Genomic DNA, 20,448 nt, shown 5'->3' on the forward strand with positions numbered 1-20,448 from the left:
TCTGTGCATAGATCTAGCAATTTTGGTGTGTAATGGCATGCATATTTTAATTACTTTCAGTGCATCAATATGCCATCTGGTAATGACGCATTTTATTTCACTTTCTTATCATCGTGTTCTGTTTCGGAGAAGAATGTATGTTCCATATAGTGGGAAGCAGCCACACGACATTACCTGCAGGCGGTGGTTAACGACACGTGACACGGCTCGATCCAGGGCGGCAGTAAACGAGCTGTCACCCAGGAACGCATCAATCACCAGGTCGTGGTACCGCTCCAAGATATTCAGCACATTACTCACAAAGTCTGCAGGTGCTGGCGCTGTAACACAAGTTCCAGATTTAAAATTGCAATCCAGATTCATTGAAGATTGCCATATCAACTCTACAACTGGCATTTACAAAATATTTTGATTTGAGTCAATACTCATAATACTCATCTGGGCAGCAAAACATATTCCTTTGTAAGTGTATGTCATTCCCGTGTTAATAATAATTTTTTTTTTTAAATCTTACTAGGGATTTAGAAGGACTCTTGTAAAAGTGCGATGTTTGCTACTAATGCGAGTATACAAATAAATAGCCATAACACATCCGTACCAGATACAGCAAGATGCGTAATGGAAGAAGCTTACAGCTCGTTCGCAGCAAACAGCTTAACCCTTAATCTTAACATTCATGTTGCGTAATTAAAAATAAAACAAAACACCTTACAGGTACACGAAGCACAAATCAACGCACACACACTAAATTAAACTACCTGTGAAATTCCCAAGCATCAAGATACTAACACAGGGTAGCCATACAGTCTGAGGCGCCTCGTCATCACGGTTTGCGCGGCTTCCCCTGTCGGAGGTTCGAGTCCTCCCTTGGGCATGGGTGTGTGTGTGTGTGTGTGTGTGTGTGTGTGTGTGTGTGTGTGTGTTGTCCTTAGTGTAAGTTAGATTAAGTAGTGTGTAAGCTTAGGGACAGATGACCTCAGCAGTTTGGTCCCATAGGAACTTACCACAAATTTCCAATTTCCATCAAGATATATAATAAAATAATGTAGATCAACACACAAATGATGATACGATATTATTGTCATTGTGGTTTCAATCTGAAGACCAGTTTAACACAGCTCTTAACATCTGTCTATTCTGTGTAAGCCTCTTCATCTTTGTATGACTATTGACCCTAGATCCACTTGAACTTCCAAGCTATATTTCAAGTTTTGGTCTTCCTCCATAATTTTTGTCTCTTGTGTCACAGATCTCTTTTCTAAACAATTAGATTCAGTCATCATTTCATTAGTTATTTGTTCTACCCACCTAATCCTCACTATTTTTCTGCAGCATCACATCGCAAAAGCTTCTATTCTCTTCTTTCTTGTACTGTTTATTGTGCACATTTAATTTTACTTTGGTCTGTGGGGCGCTCAACTGTATGATTTTCAGTGCTTAATTTCTATGTATGGCTACACTCCAGACAAATTTTTTCAGAAAAGGCTTCCTAGCACACAAATTTACATCTAATGTAAACAAAATTCTCTTCCCAGAAATGCTTTTGTCGCTACTGACAAGATGAATTTTATATCCTCTTCATTTTCAAAAATCATCAGTTATTTTACTACCCATATAGCAAAAGTCACCAATTACTTTTCATATCTCATTTCCTGCTTTAATTCCTCATTTAATATAGCTATGTCACATAATCCTTGTTTCACTTTTTTTAAGTTCCTCTTATAACATCTTACAAGACACTATCCACTGCTCTCGGGCTTCTCCACATCCTTGCTGTCTGTGCTAGGGTTACAATGTCATCAGCAAACCTCAAAGTTATTATTTCTTCTACCTGAATTTTAAACCATTTCCAAATTTCTCCTTGGTTTCCTTTACTACTTGCTCAATGTGCAGACTGAATAAGATCAGGAATGAGCCAAAACCATCTCTCTCCATTCTCAATCACTGTTTCCCTTTAATCTCTTCTAACTGTTGTAACTGCAGTCTGGGTTCTGTCCAAGTTGTAGATACCCTTTCACTTCCAGTGTTTTCTCTCTCCTACTAATGCTACAAATGTAGGTTTGCATTTCTTCAGTCTTTCTTTCATGATAAGTAGTAGTGACATTATTTCCTCACATACGCCCAAATTTCTCTGGAACCCAAACTGCCCTTCCCTGAGGTTGGCTTCTGACAGTTTCTCCGTTATTTTAAAATAATTCATAGTAGTATTTTGCAACTTGTTAAACTGATTTTGGAGCAACATTCACGCCTGTCAACATCTGCCTGATTTGGAACTGAGATTATTAATTCTACTTGAAATCTGAGGGTATTTCACTTGCCTCACATCTTGAGTATTAGGTATACTGTATTATCACGACTGGCTCTCCCACAGACCTCAATCATTCTGAAGGAAAGGCATCCACTGCAGAGGCCTAGTTTCAATTTACATGTTTCAGTGCTCTGCCAAATTCTTTGTACAGTATCTCAGCTACCATCTCTTCTTCATTTACTTTCTCTTCCCTTTCTATAGAATTGTCTTCTAGTTCTTTCCCACTGTATTGTCTAACTGCTGCCACCTTTCCCTTCTTTGCTCAGTATTGGCTTCGCATTTCAGTCCCTAGCATTCGCAAAGCTGTTCGTCTGTCCCTGATTTTCCTACAGGTGACACCTACCTTTCTCCTAGCCAGGCATGCCAAGCATGCAGCTTTGCATTTGTCCTCTAGCCACTCCTGTTTTGCTACTATGTACCAATCTCATTTCCTAGAAGTCTGTGTTCCCTTCTACCTGCTTCATTTGCAATACTTTTATATTTCTCCCTTATTCAACAAACTTAAAAATAAAATATTGATCATAGGATTTCTGTACATGGCCTTTTATTTTTTATCATAGGATTTCTGTACTTGGCCTTGTCTTTTTGCCTACTTGATCCTGTACTGCCTTCACTATTTCATTTCTCAATGCTGCCTGTTCACTTTGTATTTCATTCCAGTTTCCGTCAATCAGTACCAAATGCTCCCTATGAAACTCTCAACAACCTATAACTTAGATGGATAGATAAAAAAAACTACTCACCTGCGGAAGCAGAGAATACACATGTACAGACAACATATTTAAATTTGCAAGCTTTCAAAATTATTGGCTCCCCCTTATGGCAGGAGGGCTGAAGGGGAAAGAAGAGGGGTGGAGGAAAATGACTGGTGCAGTTTAGGAAATAGAAATAATTTGGTAAGGTTGCCAAAAAAGCTGGGTCAGGGGAGGTTTACCGGATGGGGTGAGAAGGAAAGCCTGATTATAGGGGACAACACTGCTTGGTGAATAGATTTTTTATCTATTTAATTACATTGGAAATGGAAGAGAATGTAGATGAAGATGAAATGGGAGATATGATACTGCGTGAAGAGTTTGACAGAGCACTGAAACACCTAAGTTGAAACAAGGCCCAAGAGTAGACAACATTCGATTAGAACTACTGACAGTCAATGGGAGAGCCAGACCTAACAAAACTCTACCGTCTAGTGAGCAAGACGTATGAGACAGACGAAATACCCTCAGAATTCAAGAAGAATATAATAATTCCAATCCCAAAGAAAGCTGGTGTTGACAGATGTGAAAATTACCATACTATCAGTTTAATAAGCCACGGCTGCAAAATACTAACACGAATTCTTTACAGACGAATGGAAAAACTGGTAGAAGCTGACCTCGGGGAAGATCAGTTTGGATTCCGTAGAAATGTTGGAAAACGTGAGGCAATACTGACCCTACGACTTATCTTAGAAAACAGATTATGGAAAGACAAACCTACATTTCTAGCATTTGTAGACTGAGAGAAACCTTTTGACAATGTTGACTGGAATACTCTCTTTCAAATTCTGAGGGTGGCAGGAGTAAAATACAGGGAGCGAAAGGCTATTTACAATTTGTACAGAAACCAGATGGCAGTTATAAGAGTCGAGGGACATGAAAGGGAAGCAGTGGTTGGGAAGGGAGTGAGACAGGGTTGTAGCCTCTCCCCGATGTTATTCTATCTGTATATTGGGCAAGCAATAAAGGAAACAAAAGAAAAGTTCAGAGTAGATATTAAAATCCATGGAGAAGAAATAAAAACTTTGAGGTTCGCCGATGACATTGTAATTCTGTCAGAGGCAGCAAAGGACTTGGAAGAGCAGTTGAAGGGAATGGACAGTGTCTCGAACGGAGGATATATGATGAACATCAACAAAAGCAAAATGAGGATAATGGAATGTAGTCGAGTTAACTTGAGCAATGCTGAGGGAATTAGATTAGGGAATGAGACACTTAAAGTAGTAAATGTGTTTTGCTATTTGGGGAGCAAAATAACTGATAATGCTCGAAGTAGAGACGATATCAAATGTAGAGTGGCAATGGCAAGGAAAGCGTTTCTGAAGAAGAGAAATTTGTTAACACCGAGTATAGATTTAAGTGTCAGGAAGTCTTTTCTGAAAGTATTTGTATGGAGTGTAGCCATGTATGGAAGTGAAACATGGACAATAAATAGTTTAGACAAGAAGAAAATAGAAGCTTTCGAAATGTGGCGCTACAGAAGAATGCTGAAGATTAGATGGGTAGATCATATAACTAATGAGGGGGTATTAAATAGAATTGGGGAGAAGAGAAATTTGTGGCACAACTTGACTAGAAGAAGGGATCGGTTGGTAGGACATATTCTGAGGCATCAAGGGATCACTAATTTAGTATTGGAGGGCAGCATGGAGGGTAAAAATCAAAGAGGGAGACAAAGAGATGAATACACTAATCAGATTCAGAAGGATGTAGGTTGCAGTAGGTACTGGGAGATGAAGAAGCTTGCACAGGATAGAGTAACATGGAGAGCTGCATCAAACCAGTCTCTGGACTGAAGACTACACAAAAACAATTACATTACATTTTCAAAGCTTTGTTATTTTTGTTGATATCCCAACAACCTATGACCCTTTTAATTTATCCAGGTCCCATCTCTGTAACTGGTTTCTTAACTGTTATTTCTTCAGTTCAGATCCAATAAATTACAGTCAGAGTCAACATCTACTTCTAAAGTTTCCATTCAGATAAGACAGTTCAAATTTAGTATGTGTGTAACAAGAGGAGCAGATACAGAACAAATGCACCACACAGTTAGGTTGCATTACCTTGACCCGAGGCGGGCCACACCTCATTGAGCCCACGTTCCTTGACGAGCTTCTCTAGCTCCTCCCTCATGACGACAGCACCGGCAGGTACGCCCCTCAGCAGTGGGTACGCAGATCCCAGCGCAACTCTGTCTTCTGCTCGAGTCGCCCTTTGGCATTCTTCCTGCAGGGCAGAAGGAAGCTCGCTTAAAACAGTCTCTTGTCTCATACAAGAAACATAGTACTCACTAATTCACTCACTCGCGTTTTGACTTCTGTAAATTCTGTCACGAAAGAGGCCATCAGGGATATGGAAATAATTGAGACATACATTAACAGGGAGAAGCAGTTACTGCTGCAAAAGTATACTATAGTTGAATTCTTTTATCTTGGGGGCTCGCGCATGCCCGCACAGGGGCGGGAGATTGCTGCGTTGCCAGTTGCAAAGGACGCACACGCCAAGAGAAACAGCGCCATAGTATAGTATAGTTCACAAACTTACGTTTAGGGGGGAGCGCATAGCTTATGAAGTAAAGCCACCACGGTTGCACTAACCCTTTGCTGCTACAGAGACGTGCTCCCCGCATTCCACGCGATTTTGTCATCACTGCACTGCTCGCCTGTGCTGACACATGGTGTTCCGACTGCTTTGACACACTTATCATTCGATTTCACAAAAACTATTTGGCCCAAAAATTTGATTTTTATACATCTTTTTGACTGATACCTTCCTCCCATAATTGACTTAATTTTGTTTCGATGTTCAATGCAGTTATTGTGCAGCATTAAATGTCGTAAACCATTGCACGAAATTTTGAAGAGTTTGCAGACGTAAAAGTCCATAGCGTATACTTTCCGTATGGTCGATTTTAGTTGCCACAATGTTGAGAATGAAATGTGTACAATATACCTAAATTTCACATAAAATTTACTGTATAACAATATATTATATAATTTAAGTACCAGATAGGTGTCATATGTAATATTGAGAAATATTTCATCTTTCGCAACTGTAATAAAAGTTTTATTTATACCAGAGTCATTTCGCTTTTTTCTAAAAAGTTCTGATTAAAATAAAATTGGCGACGTACACAAAACTGAATTGTGGATGTAATAAAGCATAGAAACTAAAATATATTGTCAGTGAGGCGTAGTGCGCAAAAAATTTGTGTTTGTCACAACGGACAGCAAATACTTGCCAAAACATAGATGAGTTGACGAAAACAATGAATATGATGATGTTGGCAAAGCAGCGAAGCAAAAAATTGCGTCAGACAATCAAGTAGCTCGGCAACGTACGAGCCGAAATTCTGCTCTAAATAATACTTTTAATACTGTCGCAAAGAATATATTTCAACATGAATAGTAAAACAGCGACTGCAGAAGAGAAGATATACAAACAAAACAGATAACATGAATATTGTATGTGCGCATTTTGATTGTTTTTAATTGCTGTGAAAACAAATATTGGAGGACAAAATTAGAAAAACCAAAAACTTATTATGATTATAATGAAGAGACAAAGAACTAGAAATTTCAAAAAACTGCATTCAAACGAATAAAATTCATGAAGTAAGAGACTTCGATATTGCTTTTAAATAAACAAAATAGTCAGCACCGAACAAGGTTTGAACTCAGAATCTTTCGCTTAGCAACACTGTTGGTATGACTATGAATTATTCACATTTCATCGAAGTACAATAGGAAATAAACAATTACCGCTGTTCTTTATCGCGAAAAAGCGGTTCGTGAGAATGATACAAACACCTTTCCTTGCTATCACCTGAATTAGGAGGCTTATTGCTTGTTTGGTTTAATTAATTAATAGAATATGAAGAAATTGGTATAAAGAATGCTTTTTCCAAACTTTCTACAAAATAAAGTCTGCTATCAAGACATTGCTTTTGTTCAATTACTTTATTTATGACTGAACGTTTCTAAAACTGAAGCCACTCATCCGTGGTCTGCACTGCAGTCGAGCTCTGGCAACATCGTTCTCTGTTCATTGGCTGGCTGTGTTTTGTGACGTCAGATGCGCAGAACGAACCTAAACTCGGCCGCCGTCGTAAATGACACGCACTATAACAACAAATTGCGACAATTGCTAGTCCACCCATACTGATAGGTATGGGAATTACTACTATACAGGGATTAGTCAAAATATGGATATATCACAAGAAACATGTCTGAACATAAATGCAGATGCTAGTCAACCCAGATGGTTGTGCTGTTATATATGACCTCAAATAAAACTTGCGTAATGTCCTCAATACATTGCAAGTGTCCGTCACAGTCAGAACAATGTCGTGTTCATTATGTTGGAGCTAAGTGAATTCAAATGTGGGCATTCTGTTGGTGCTCATATGGTGGGTGATCCCATAACCAAGACTGCTGAAGTGTTTGATGCTTTAAGAGGCACTGTTTCGAAGATTCGTGTCACATACGGGGAAAATGGAAGAATATCATCTGCTAAGTCACAACACAGATGAAAGTGTGTGTTGAGTGATTGTGACAGACATTGAAGAGGATTGTGATGAAAAGATAAAGAGGACAAAAGTGGCAGAAGTCACTGTGCAACTGAATGGTGCACTTATGAACCCTGTCATCATCAAAACAACATCAAGGGAGGTCAACCCAGCAGCAGGGCGAGCTGGAATTCCAATACCACACATCAATGATGCAACTGCCTCTTAACAGGAAAATGTGGTGCTGAACCCAAGGAAGCTAGACTATGGAACAATGGAAGAATGCCATTTGGGTGAATGAGTCTGTTTCACACTGTTTCCAACTTCTGGCCAAGTTTATGTCCCAAGAGTGAAATATGGCAGGAGTTCACTGACAACTTTGGCAGTCATATCATGGGTACTCTCTGCAAGGTTGCATTACTGCCATGCAGTATGTGACCATTCTGGCTGATAAGGTGCGTTTCATGGTTCAATGTTTATTCCCCACAGGTGATACTGTGTTCAAAGACGACACAACCCCTGTTCACAGAGCTTGTATCTTTCAGGACTGGTTTTGTGAGCATGAGAAGATGAATTTTTACTTCATCTCTGACCACCACAATCATCAGATCTAAATATTATTGAGCCCTTGTGGTCTACTTTGGAGATAAAAGTCCAGAATCACTTTTGCCACCATCAGCATTACCAGTAACAGCACTATTTTGCAGGTAGAATGGTACAAGATTCTCTTGAAAACCATACGGGACCTTTGTGTATACATTCCGAGACGACTGGAAGCTGTTTTTGAATACCGACGTTTTCCTATACTGTATTAGGCATGTTAATGTGTTGTGTTTTTGGTGTTCCCATATTTTCATCCGCCCACTGTATAGGCCAATTATGATAAAGGCCACAGATTGCCCCTCTTCTACTACCCTCCTCCTGTTTTTATATAATATTTCATCAAAGCATAAACGTAACTTTTTGACAAAACACTATCACCTGTCTATTTATTGACAAAACAGCTATAGGTTTAACACAAACTTATGAGTTAAGCAGAGTTTACATCTGTGAAACCCGACATTCCAATAAATTAGGGAAGGATTATCTAATAAGGTGCACTTTTCTTTTGCAAAAGAACATATAAGCCCATTCTGAACTACGGACAGTATATACATACATTATTTTTATTTGTAATACTGTGGTAGTGAATTTCACAGTTCTTATGCTGGGAAATACAAAATTATTTAGTATCTGAATATTAACAAAGTAAGCATATATAGGGCAATTCAAAATGAATGAAGTACAGGTGGTGTCAGCAACATGACCACTTGAGAACTATGCATTCAGAGTTCTTGAACAGTTTTTTTGCACAGGAGGGACAAACACAAGGTCTATCCCATAAAACATAAAAAGAAATCCACGGATGTCATTATTTGAAGATGACTGTGTCATCAAATTCAGCACAACCAACCCAATTGTTTGGAAGATGTCTATTATAAACATGCAAACTTCCATACCCCAATCTGCAGGTGCTACATCATGCAGAAGGATGTAATTTGTTGAGTCTGTACCACACTGAGATATCGGCCATTGCTCGAGTATGTCCAGGCAAATGTTTGTTAAAAAGCTTACTTAACTCAATGAAGAAAAATTGACAGCAATGTTTTTGTACCAACACTGCACAGAACACCTTTGGTGAGTCACACTGATTTCTATTACACACAACCCTTTCTTCTGTTTCCCACATCCAAATGTTGTGCCAGTTAACTCTGCTAATTATGCAGAAGGTTGTCTCATCACAAAAGTGCATTACTGCAGCATACGTTTCTTCCTCCACAGTTTCCAGTATCACCACAGCATAATTAAGACATTCGACGTAGACTTACTGCTTCAATTTCTATAAAATCTGGGTTACATATGGATTCCCTTTCAGTTTTTGTTTGAGACCATGCCCATTTATCTGTAACTCCCTAATAGAATTGTACATTGGTTTCTGTGGACTATGATCTGACAAAAAACAAATTGTTTCAATGTTTTGCACCCTGTACACAGGGCCAGCTAGTATTTTTTTCCTCTGCACAAACTGCTTATGCCAGCCACAAAAGTTGTCGACATTCGGATGGGCTCAATTGTATGTGACAAAATCTTTCCTGTAATGTGATGACAAAACTACAATTGTTGACACACAGAGTGCCTTCCGCACAGGATCTGCCATTTTCACTTATGACACGGAACTTTTCACCCACGCATCATTGCCCATGCACCAGCTTTAGATTCACTGTACTAGCATAATGTACAAAATTTTGAATCTTTTTTTAATTTCTCTGTACCTCTTGTTGATCTACAGCTATGCATTAAATAGTTATAGCCATTTATCTCTACAAAAATCGCTAAATTGCAAATCAATCCATTTCCAAAGCTGTCTAAAGAACTGGATCCTGAGTACAGAATTACACTGGATTAATCTTTAATGCAATTTTAATTAAATTAAATACTCGTTGTTACATACACTGTATTTTCACTAAGGAACTGTAGTCACAAATCACACTACTTCCATTATATTTTGCTTTTCAGATCATACATGTTGCCCACAAGATGGTGCTACAGTACTGCCCCACATTTCTCTACACTTTGTTAAGACGCTACCACTACACATTTCACATTGTCAGAAGTAGTTATAACGGTATGTAAAGTGCAGCATGCACTGTGGTTAACATCATAGCAATGAAATAACATGGGCACTCATCCGTAAGTGCCAACAGAAATTGCGGATGGGAGTCCACCCCCGCCCCCGGTGCCACAGATATCTCAATCACCTTCTACTCGAGAAACAAAAATTTGTGCATACTTCAACATTACAGAATGTCGGTCAGTCCAAGTTTTCTTTCGTCGTGCACATGGTGACCGGAGGGAGAACAGAGGTAGCCACTATCACCATGTGTCAGAGAATATTACGGTGAGAAAATATTGCACAGTGCTGATACCGTAGCAGCTTGCACTGTGTTCAGACTAATTGCTGTGATGTTAATTGATGTACCGAAGTAACAAGGTTTTGTGAAAGTGCTATTTTTAATGAATTTCAATGTTAATGATGCCATATCTCCTTAACTATGTATTGCACAATGATATAATTTTGCAGGTACATTCAGTGATACATGTCAATACTGTTTTGAGGGTCGAGTTAATAATGAAGAAGTAATAAATTAAACATCGTGCCTGACGCTGTTGTTTTACTGCATGAACAGTAGAAATTTAGTAAGAGTTAAACTTTTTTTCATCATTTTCTGGAGCATTTTAGAGAGAAAAAGTTTTTTAAGGGTTTGAAATTATATGTGAAGTTCATTGTAAGTTGCTAAGTGCTCTCATTCTCAAACAATGGAAGAATGAAGTCCAGCCATTTGGCATCGTCAATTACATTGCCTTGTCTGTGTTAAATTTTTTAATATAAGAGGATATCTCTCGATGAGTAGATTATGACAGCATCTTAAATTTTTAAATTCTGTGAATAATTACACAAAATATTTAAAACCAAATTTTTATTGCCTCCGTAAGCCGTTATACAGGCAACTTGCATATGGAGCTGCATACTGTACCTCCAGTAATATAGACATAGCAAAAAATAAATGAGAGACTTACACTATACACGATTATTAAATGGTCATATTGAGAAGGGGAAGAGAAAATTATGGTCCTTCATTAGTTATTACTATTAACAGAACTGTATTTGACATGTAGAGATTGTTAAGTGAAAGCACACAGGAATTGCTCTCTGGAATGGTTATAATTTTTTAAATCAATAATTTGAAACACAATGCGCACCTGAAGAAACTGCAGGTGGTCCGAAACGAGGTGCTGCTCGCAGCGCTGGCGGAAACGCGACACGGATGTCTGGTGCAGGAGGCGGCGCGCTCGTTCCGTCTCCTCCCTGAGGAAGGCGGAGACGGCCTTCACGTAGTGTGCTGCGTCCCCGTGCTGCAGGAGCTTGGCGGCCCTCTGCCGGTAAACTTGGGCACTTGCCTCCAACAGCCTAAAAAACAGCAATGTGAGCTCAATACACAAATGTTCTAGTTACAGGCCTACAGTGCATCATCTCAGCTGTTCAATTGGGTGTGAGATTTTCTGCCAGAAAGGTCACAGCTTGTAGTAATTGAAGGGAAGTCACCTAACGAAAATGAAGTTATACCTGGAATTTCCAACCAGCTGTTCTTAATATACATAAATGGTTTAGGAAACAAACTGACCAGTCCTCTTACGACTGTTTGCAGATTATGCTGTCATTTACCATCTAGTAAAGTTGTCAGGAGATCAAAACAAATTACAAAATGAGTTAGATATTTGTATGGTTTTTGACAGAGCACTGAAAGACCTGAGTCGAAACAAGGCCCCGGGAGTAGACAACATTCCATTAGAACTACTGACGGCCTGGGGAGGGCCAGTCCTGACAAAACTCTACCATCTGGTGAGCAAGATGTACGAGACAGGCGAAATACCCTCAGACTTCAAGAAGAATATAATAACACCAGTCCCAAAGAAAGCAGGTGCTGACAGATGTGAAAATTACTGAACAATCAGTTTAATAAGTCACAGCTGCAAAATACTAACGCGAATTTTTTACAGATGAATGGAAAAATTGGTAGAAGCCGACCTCGGGGAAGATCAGTTTGGATTATGTAGAAATGTTGGAACACGTGAGGCAATACTGACCCTACGACTTATCTTAGAAAATAGATTAAGGAAAGGCAAACCTATGTTTCTAGCATTTGTAGACTTAGACAAAGCTTTTGGCAATGTTGACCGGAATACTCTCTTTCAAATTCTGAAGGTGGCAGGGGTAAAATACAGGGAGCGAAAGGCTATTTACAATTTGTACAGAAACCAGATGGCAGTTATAAGAGTCGAGGGACATGAAAGGGAAGCAGTGGTTGGAAAGGGAGTAAGACAGGGTTGTAGCCTCTCCCCGATGTTATTCAATCTGTATATTGAGCAAGCAGTAAAGGAAACAAAAGAAAAATTTGGAGTAGGTATTAAAGTCCATGGAGAAGAAATAAAATCGTTGAGGTTCGCTGATGACATTCTAATCCTGTCAGAGACAGCAAAGGACTTGGAAGAGCAGTTGAACGGAATGGACAGTGTCTTGAAAGGAGGGTATAAGATGAACAACAACAAAAGCAAAACGAGGATAATGGAATGTAGTCGAATTAAGTCGGGTCATGCTGAGGGAATTAGATTAGGAAATGAGACACTTAAAGTAGTAAAGGAGTTTTGCTATTTGGGGAGCAAAATAACTGATGATGGACGAAGTAGGGAGGATATAAAATGTAGACTGGCAATGGCAAGGAAAGCGTTTCTCAAGAAGAGAAATTTGTTAACATCGAGTATAGATTTAAGTGTCAGGAAGTCGTTTCTGAAAGTATTTGTATGGAGCATAGCCACGTATGGAAGTGAAACATGGACGATAATTAGTTTGGACAAGAAGAGAATAGAAGCTTTCGAAATGTGGTGCTACAGAAGAATGCTGAAGATTAGATGGGTAGATCATATAACTAATAAGGAGGTAATGAATAGGATTGGGGAAAAGAGAAGTTTGTTGCACAACTTGACTAGAAGAAGGGACCGGTTGGTAGGGCATGTTCTGAGGCATCAAGGGATCACCAATTTAGTATTGGAGGGCAACGTGGAGGGTAAAAATCATAGAGGGAGACCAAGAGATGAATACACTAAACAGATTCAGAAGGATGCAGGTTGCAGTAGGTACTGGGAGATGAAGAAGCTTGCACAGTGTAGAGTAGCATGGAGAGCTGCATCAAACCAGTCTCAGGACTGAAGACCACAACAAGAACAACAACAACAACAACAACATTTGTATGGTGCACAAAGGGGCAACTGACCTTGAACAAACAGAAGTATGAGTTTCTCCAAATGAGTACTAAAAAATTCTCGTAAATTTTAGTGGCACAATAAATCACACAAATTTAAAGATTGTCAGTTTAACAAAATACCTCGGTATTACGATTATGAACATTTGAAATTGAAACCATTGCACAGAAAATGTTATAGGAAATGGGAAATAAGAACCAAAGAACATGTTTTACTGGCAGAACATTTATGGAGCAAGAAATCTACTAAAGAGTGTACACACTACGCTTGTCATCTTCTTCTGAAGTGTACTGTGTGAAATAAGTGAAAGATCCATTCACTACATGAAGTGAGCAAGTGCCACAATGAAACATTTGTGGTTGATTGTCTTCTTCACTGATTAGAAATGCTTCCAGATCATGCAATAACTTCAAGTTCATATTTGGGACATCCATTGAAATTTGAATTATATTCTTAGGTGACAAATTCGAATTATTCACACCCTCCAGGAAACTTCACTGTAAATCAGTAGCTGTATCAGAATTCAAAAACATAGATATTAAATATCTTGTATATACAGAATGATTTTGCTCATTCTGGAAATGAACCACCATATCCACCTGCCCCTTTTGGGCAACTTTGCTTAACAGTGACGATAGTGAGGCAGACGCAAGCCGTGCTTAAGAGTTCCAAAATCAATGGTGTGACAGCTGGGGCCTTGTGCTGAAAATTCTAGTGCCACCACAAATAAATGGAGTAACTGAGGTCTAGAAGGAAGGCTGGCCTTTAAGACTGGTAGTCAATGTGATCAACTCATCCACCTATCATCTGACAAAAATAGGATCCTACGCATTTCATTGAGCTTATACAGGAACAGCAAATAGTAACTATGGATCTTATGGTCAATTGTGATGCAACATCTTTGTTTACCAAAGTGCTTATAGCTGAAACCATCAACATCCTACAGGAGCAAATACAACCAGTAATTTGTGATCTAGGGAGATTGCGTTTTGTAGTTTAGTTGGCAAAGCAAATTTGACGAGGAAACAGACGGAATGGCTATAGGCTCCCCCCTCTTACCTGTAGCAGCTGACATATTCACAGAACCCTTCGAACAAAATGCATTACATTCCATGTCACTGTGCTCTCACTGCTGGCTGCAGTATGTAGACAACACATTTGTCATCGAACTATGCAGATTTCACAAGCCCCTCAAACAACTTACACACAAACATACAATTCATCCTAGAAATGAAAAACAATGGATAGATTCCTTTTCCGGATGTGGAGGTCTACAGAACGTGAAGCAGGAACCTAGGGCATAGCCGGCCGTGGTGGTCTAGCGGTTCTAGGCGCTCAGTCCGGAACCGCGGGACTGCTACGGTCGCAGGTTCGAATCCTGCCTCGGGCATGGATGTGTGTGATGTCCTTAGGTTAGTTAGGTTTAAGTAGTTCTAAGTTCTAGGGGACTGATGACCTCAGATGTTAAGTCCCATAGTGCTCAGAGCCAGCCACCTAGGGCATAAAGTCAACAGGAAGCCAATGCACACCACAGAAATAAATAAAGCAAAACATGTATAACCTACCCTATTGCAGAGTGAAAGAATTAAATCTGTAACAGGGTGTATACATGGACAAGAAAAAGAAATTCCCGGATTTTTCCCAGATTTCTTGGTTGAAAATACACTTTCTCCCGGGTGAAAATACATTTTTCCCCGTGTTATGTGAGAGTATACTTTTCCTTGGCACTGTAAAACTTATCAGTCTTTTGAATGTTTATGGTTTTATACACCGACATAGAATTTCCCGGCACTTTAGAAAACGAAACTGAGGAGGGAAAAAAACACATTTTGGAAAGATCTTGTGCAGCAGCAACACGTACGCCGCATATTTTCGTGTTACGAAGGTACAAATTCGAATTCCACCAAACACCGCATGTTACTTTACAAGGCATTGAAATTGAGATTGCGACACGCTTTTGTAAGCTCATGTCAAGTGATCTCGCCAGCTGAAGATAGCATAGGACACATGATGTAGTCAGCCAATAGCAAGATCACTCTTAAGTAGCGCGAACACACAAATAAGAAAAGTTGATGGTTTAAATTAATATACATAGTGTTGGTACAAGAAAAACAGAGGTTTCACATATAATTATAGTCTCGAGGATTAATAAGCTGCAAGAGAAGCTAAGCTTCCACATATAATGATGATCTTTTTTGCTTGTGTTACACTTTAAGATATATTACACAAATGAGCCAGTAAAATTTTTAATAACGACGCAAATGTCTGATCTTCTGGGCTCGAAATTCTTCTAGATGGTCGTCCTCGAAGAGTTGATTTTTAATTGAGAGTCAAACGCTCTGCGATTTAAGAAATTCATCGTACATTCTCGCACATAGTTCATCTTGTGTAAAAGGAAATTAACTTTGAAAGTAACGCTTTTCAAACTACCATCTGCAATGTTTTCCCGTGACCTGTTAGAAACTGATTCATTTCAGCAGTTGCCAGAGCGCGCTAGATACCAGGCGCCACCGCTCTTGCGCAGCTATGATGACACAGGAAGCCCGTATATTCGAATGTGTAAAACATTAAAAGATTTTGCATTACGTCACAAAAGAAACAAGATTTCAGAGGACATTTCAAGTTCATCAGAATTTCGTGAACCACACTAAAATGCGTAATTGGGCTTAAAGTGCACATTTGTATGTCCAGATTCGGATGTAAATTTTCTTGAATACCGGTACTGTATTATCTCATGTTTGGTTCTTTATTATGGCATAATGCCACGCGAGGTAGAAGATGGAAAACATGCAGCGAACAGTTGAAACTAGCCAACAGTGTGAAATTAAACACTTTGTTTCAAATAAATTTACCTGCCTCAGTGCAAAAGATTAATAAAAGCCAAATATCTTTAGCAAAGCAACAAAAATAACTTCATTGTTCTGCAAGGTGATTAATGCTTGACTGTCAGAAAGGTAGAAATAAAACCTGAAAATAATAACATATTTTAGCCTTCCGTAACTATGCGAACGTATTTTAATTCATTTGATAGCTCGCGACCACAGAAATCCGTTTTGTTTTCATTTGATGTGAGAGTAATAAATGAAGAGGAAACAGCAAAATCACTAAATGTAAACACGGGTCACGTGAAGACTACCCACCTCCCCACCACAGACTGCTCTGTGCATCAGCCCCAGATCTTCGATATTTCTGAACTGGGGCAATACTAGATAGCGGCGCCCAGCCACAAATCTGTAGCCAGAAGCAGGAGAAGGAACTACCCATACGCAACTCAAATGCGCAGGCACAAGAGCCCACCTGCAACTGCTCAAATGAATATAATGTCAAAAGCTGTCACGTCACGCTCATCAGAGGCAATTTGTCGTTTGAATCATTGCATAGTCTTTCTAAGCCTTTGACACACTTTGTTGTTGGCAGACGCTTGTATGAGCACTATGTTTTGTTGTTGTATATGGTGGATTTCCTTTGCGACTTAAGTTTTATTTTCGTTTTTTCTTCCTCTTGTTAATGTTTTGTTGCTGCAGTATTATCCTGCAGATGCGGGGTACAGTAATATCCTTTGTTGGAGTATTGGTTCTTACCAGTCAAAATCACAAAAATTTAACTGAAAACTAAAACAATGAAACATTCCCGGAATTCTAAAAAATTCCCGGGTTTTCCCCAGTTTTCTGCCGGATGAAAAAATTCCCGGGTTTTTCCCGGATCTCCCGGTTGTCCCGGGTCGTATACCCCCTGTGTAATCATTTACACCTGCCAATTTACAATGTCAATGGCGCAATTCCATCCAGTTCTCCTTCACTATCATCGAAAGTGGTGCCAAAACCATTGTCTTCATCTTCGTCATCATCATCATCAGCATCATCATCATTAAGAGAAATCATTAATTGTTTGTTTTCATTTATAATGCAGTCTATAGTCTGTGCTTCTCTTATGAGTTTAGCAACATGGTCAATTTTTTTCCTCCATGAGGTAGCGTCTGCAGTAGCAAAACCTTCATGTAGCAGTCTTCCCACTTCTGTTACAGTAAAATTCTTACTGTTATTTCTAATGTATGCCTTGACTTCACTCAAACCAATTAAATTGGATTAAAATGGGAGTGATAAGGTGGCAGCCTAATTACCAACTGACCATGTTTGCTTGCAATTTCATCTACAACATATTTAGGCATCACAGACTTATTTTGTTTTACGAGCAAGTATAACAGCAGCTTTGTCATGCTCATGTCCGCAGCAATGTCTCTCGCCTGCAACCATTGCACCATAGTTTCTTTACGGTCACTAGTGGTGGGAGTTTCATCTAAAATCACGGAATGGTATGATGGATTGTCCATCACAAACACTGTCGGAACACTAAACTGTAGCAAAAAATTTTTAAACCACTGTAGAAACCGTGGGGTGGTCCATATCCTCATGATAGTCAGTGGTTTTCTTAGATCGAAAAACTAAAAGTCCTTCAGGCACAAAGCCGTATGAAGATCCTGCAAGGGCCACAATTAATTGGGATCCTCTCCCTGTTGGATGATGACCACCACTATTCGGAGTATCAACTGTCCAGCATTTCTCAACTGATTCTCCAGCGCTGACCCAGGTTTCGTCTAACCATATGACAGAATGTATGTCCTCTCCTACAATTTTGTGTAAGGAAATGATACGAGCTGCAAAGACATGAGCTTTTTCAAGTAACAGTTTTCGTCCATCTAACTTTTTAAAACAAAAGCCCATACTTTTTTATATCATCTTAAGTGATGTTTTCCCCTCTGGGAGAAGTTCACTTTCTTCTAAAGAAATTAGCAGCTTCACTATTGTGGGGTATTCTTTCCTTTTATAGTATCCGTATATGTGCCGACGAATTGCATCAGATTGGAAAGAATCAATACCTGTAACAGGACGAGGCTGCTTTTTTTTCTTTCCCTGAGAACTTAAAAGCACACTGTTTCTCCCACAGGGGCTTTCTTCCACACAGTTTACTTCACTGTCTTGTAAGTCTTGAAGTAGCACCCCTTTCCTTATAACTGTTCTTTAACCGTGCCCTACAGTTTTTGATGTACGCTCTAAAACTTTATCAGCAGGAATCGACGCATGCCCACGAACAGAAACAAATTCTTTTTTTTGCTCGTAGAACTCACGCGTCCTCCATAGCAATTCCAAAGCCTTAATATTTAATGGCACTCCACGGTGCAGCGAATTGTTGCTCGGTGAATGACATTGTTTTGGTGAGATTGTTCAACAAACAAAGACTGTAGTCGAGGCGGTAACACAACACAACAGTAGGCGTTCGCGCACTAACATACAATGTTTACGCGGAAGCCGACAACACGGTAGCGTCGACGGCGGAACCGGCTTTTGTTCGGTGCTGTTATCGGTTCAGAAGATGTGGCACCTCGCATTACTCACTTATTTGCTAGTTATATTACCGACTCTTCGGCACTTGGGGAGTGACCTCGAAGTGACGTGTTTCAGCAGCCCAGGTATATTAAAGTCTACAATTTAATACAAGGAATTGTACTACATAAAGTTTCCATTTTTTGGCAAAAAGTCCTGTTCTATGACAAAGGCCTGTGCCCCTGAACTGTACACGTGATGGCCGAGTCCTTATGCTCATTGGGATATCTGCTGGTAGTCACAGCAGCTGCCACTTTTCCCCCCACAAGCAAAAGTATTGCCCACAGTTGAGCAGAACACGCACGCGGGATTGCAGTAGTAAGATGAACAGTGTGATCAACTCTGGAGCTAAGAGTGTGTCCCATTCTAAACACATTTTCACAAATGCAGTTATGTCAATATTCTAACAGTGACTAACTCAATGAGGTTCAATCATGTGAATACACTATTCATTTCACTTCTTCAAGGCACTGACATTTCTGGAAAAATGTCAGTAAAATTCTTCAGCTGTGTGCAACACCATTAGTAGCTTTTGGAATAACAGTTTTATTAATTTACTTTGAATAACCCTTTCCGAGTGTATGATAAATCAACATTGTTTCTGCTTCTTTGGTTTTAACTGCAATTTCCTTTGGGCCAAACTTATTTTATTCTTTGAGAATGTTGTTCCTTCTCTTCTCATGCCTACTTTCTTCCAGTTTTTGATTTTTTTTCTATCCTGAAAGTCTGCCTGCTAGTTTGTTAATACCAGTACTCCGCATGCAACTACTGAAATGCCAGAATGACTCTTTCATTTTGCAGGGGAATTTGTGCTGTTTTTGAGACTTCCTAACGTGTCAAAAGTTTGTAGCGGATCAGGACTCCAACCCAGAGCCTTGCTTCTATTGGGCAGTGCCCTTACTCAGTGTATCAAGTTTTGTGCTCAAGTACCAGTCTGGCAAGCTGTACATAAAATATAAAAGAAAATGGGAGACCATAAATGGAGAACAAAGAAAAACAATGACACTGGCAATCAGGTGGTCAGTATCACTGACCGTGAGCATCTGGGGTCAGAAATGAGTGGGGAAAGGATTGTTTTCCTGCTCCCCACCTCAACCCTTGCATACATTCTTCTCAGCTGCCTACAGCAGTCAGTACAGTTATTAGCAATACCATAAAAAGCTTACAGCCACACCATACTCTCTGCTGGATACACACACTGGCCCATTCGAATTAACTCGGGAGTCTGAGCAGCTTGGGAACATCTCAGACCTCTCTAAAGTTGTTCTCCAGCCACTACATTTGCCCAACGAGTGATCGAGAGTAGTTGAGGGTAACTATTAATGACAAACCAGTGTCCACAATGTGACTTTCCCATACCTTTTCTCAAAGATGGTCCTATAGAGGTGCAGCGAATCGCGATTCGAGGGAGGGGCAAACTGTTCTACAGCAACCAGAGAGCGCACTGCTGCCGCCAGTGCGTCGGAATTGCGGCTATCGCCGTCACGGTCGGCCGCGTACGCTGCCAGCAACTGTGGGATGAGGCGCGACTCCGTGGATATTATCATCTCTCGGCGCCACAGTTCCATTGCCAACTCGCCGACCTATCGTGAGAAAATGTAATTTCATTTTGTGCGACCCTGCAGTTGAGAATTA

The 20,448-nt window shown here is 39.7% G+C and overlaps 1 protein-coding gene across 2 annotated transcripts in view; it reads right to left on the reverse strand.

The window, feature by feature from the left end:
* The window catches only part of LOC124718841 (cullin-2-like), a 114,721-nt gene that overhangs the window by 48,713 nt on the left and 45,560 nt on the right, over positions 1-20,448 (reverse strand). For both annotated transcript variants that reach the window (XM_047244465.1, XM_047244466.1), the window contains 4 exons: positions 20,173-20,396; positions 11,375-11,582; positions 5,130-5,292; positions 175-320 (listed from right to left, as the gene is read on the reverse strand). In XM_047244465.1, coding sequence (XP_047100421.1) covers positions 175-320; positions 5,130-5,292; positions 11,375-11,582; positions 20,173-20,396 — 741 coding nt within the window. The remainder of the gene's footprint in view (positions 1-174; positions 321-5,129; positions 5,293-11,374; positions 11,583-20,172; positions 20,397-20,448) is intronic.

The sequence above is a fragment of the Schistocerca piceifrons genome, chromosome 10 (assembly GCF_021461385.2).
Source record: "Schistocerca piceifrons isolate TAMUIC-IGC-003096 chromosome 10, iqSchPice1.1, whole genome shotgun sequence".
Taxonomy (NCBI): Eukaryota; Metazoa; Arthropoda; class Insecta; order Orthoptera; family Acrididae; genus Schistocerca; species Schistocerca piceifrons.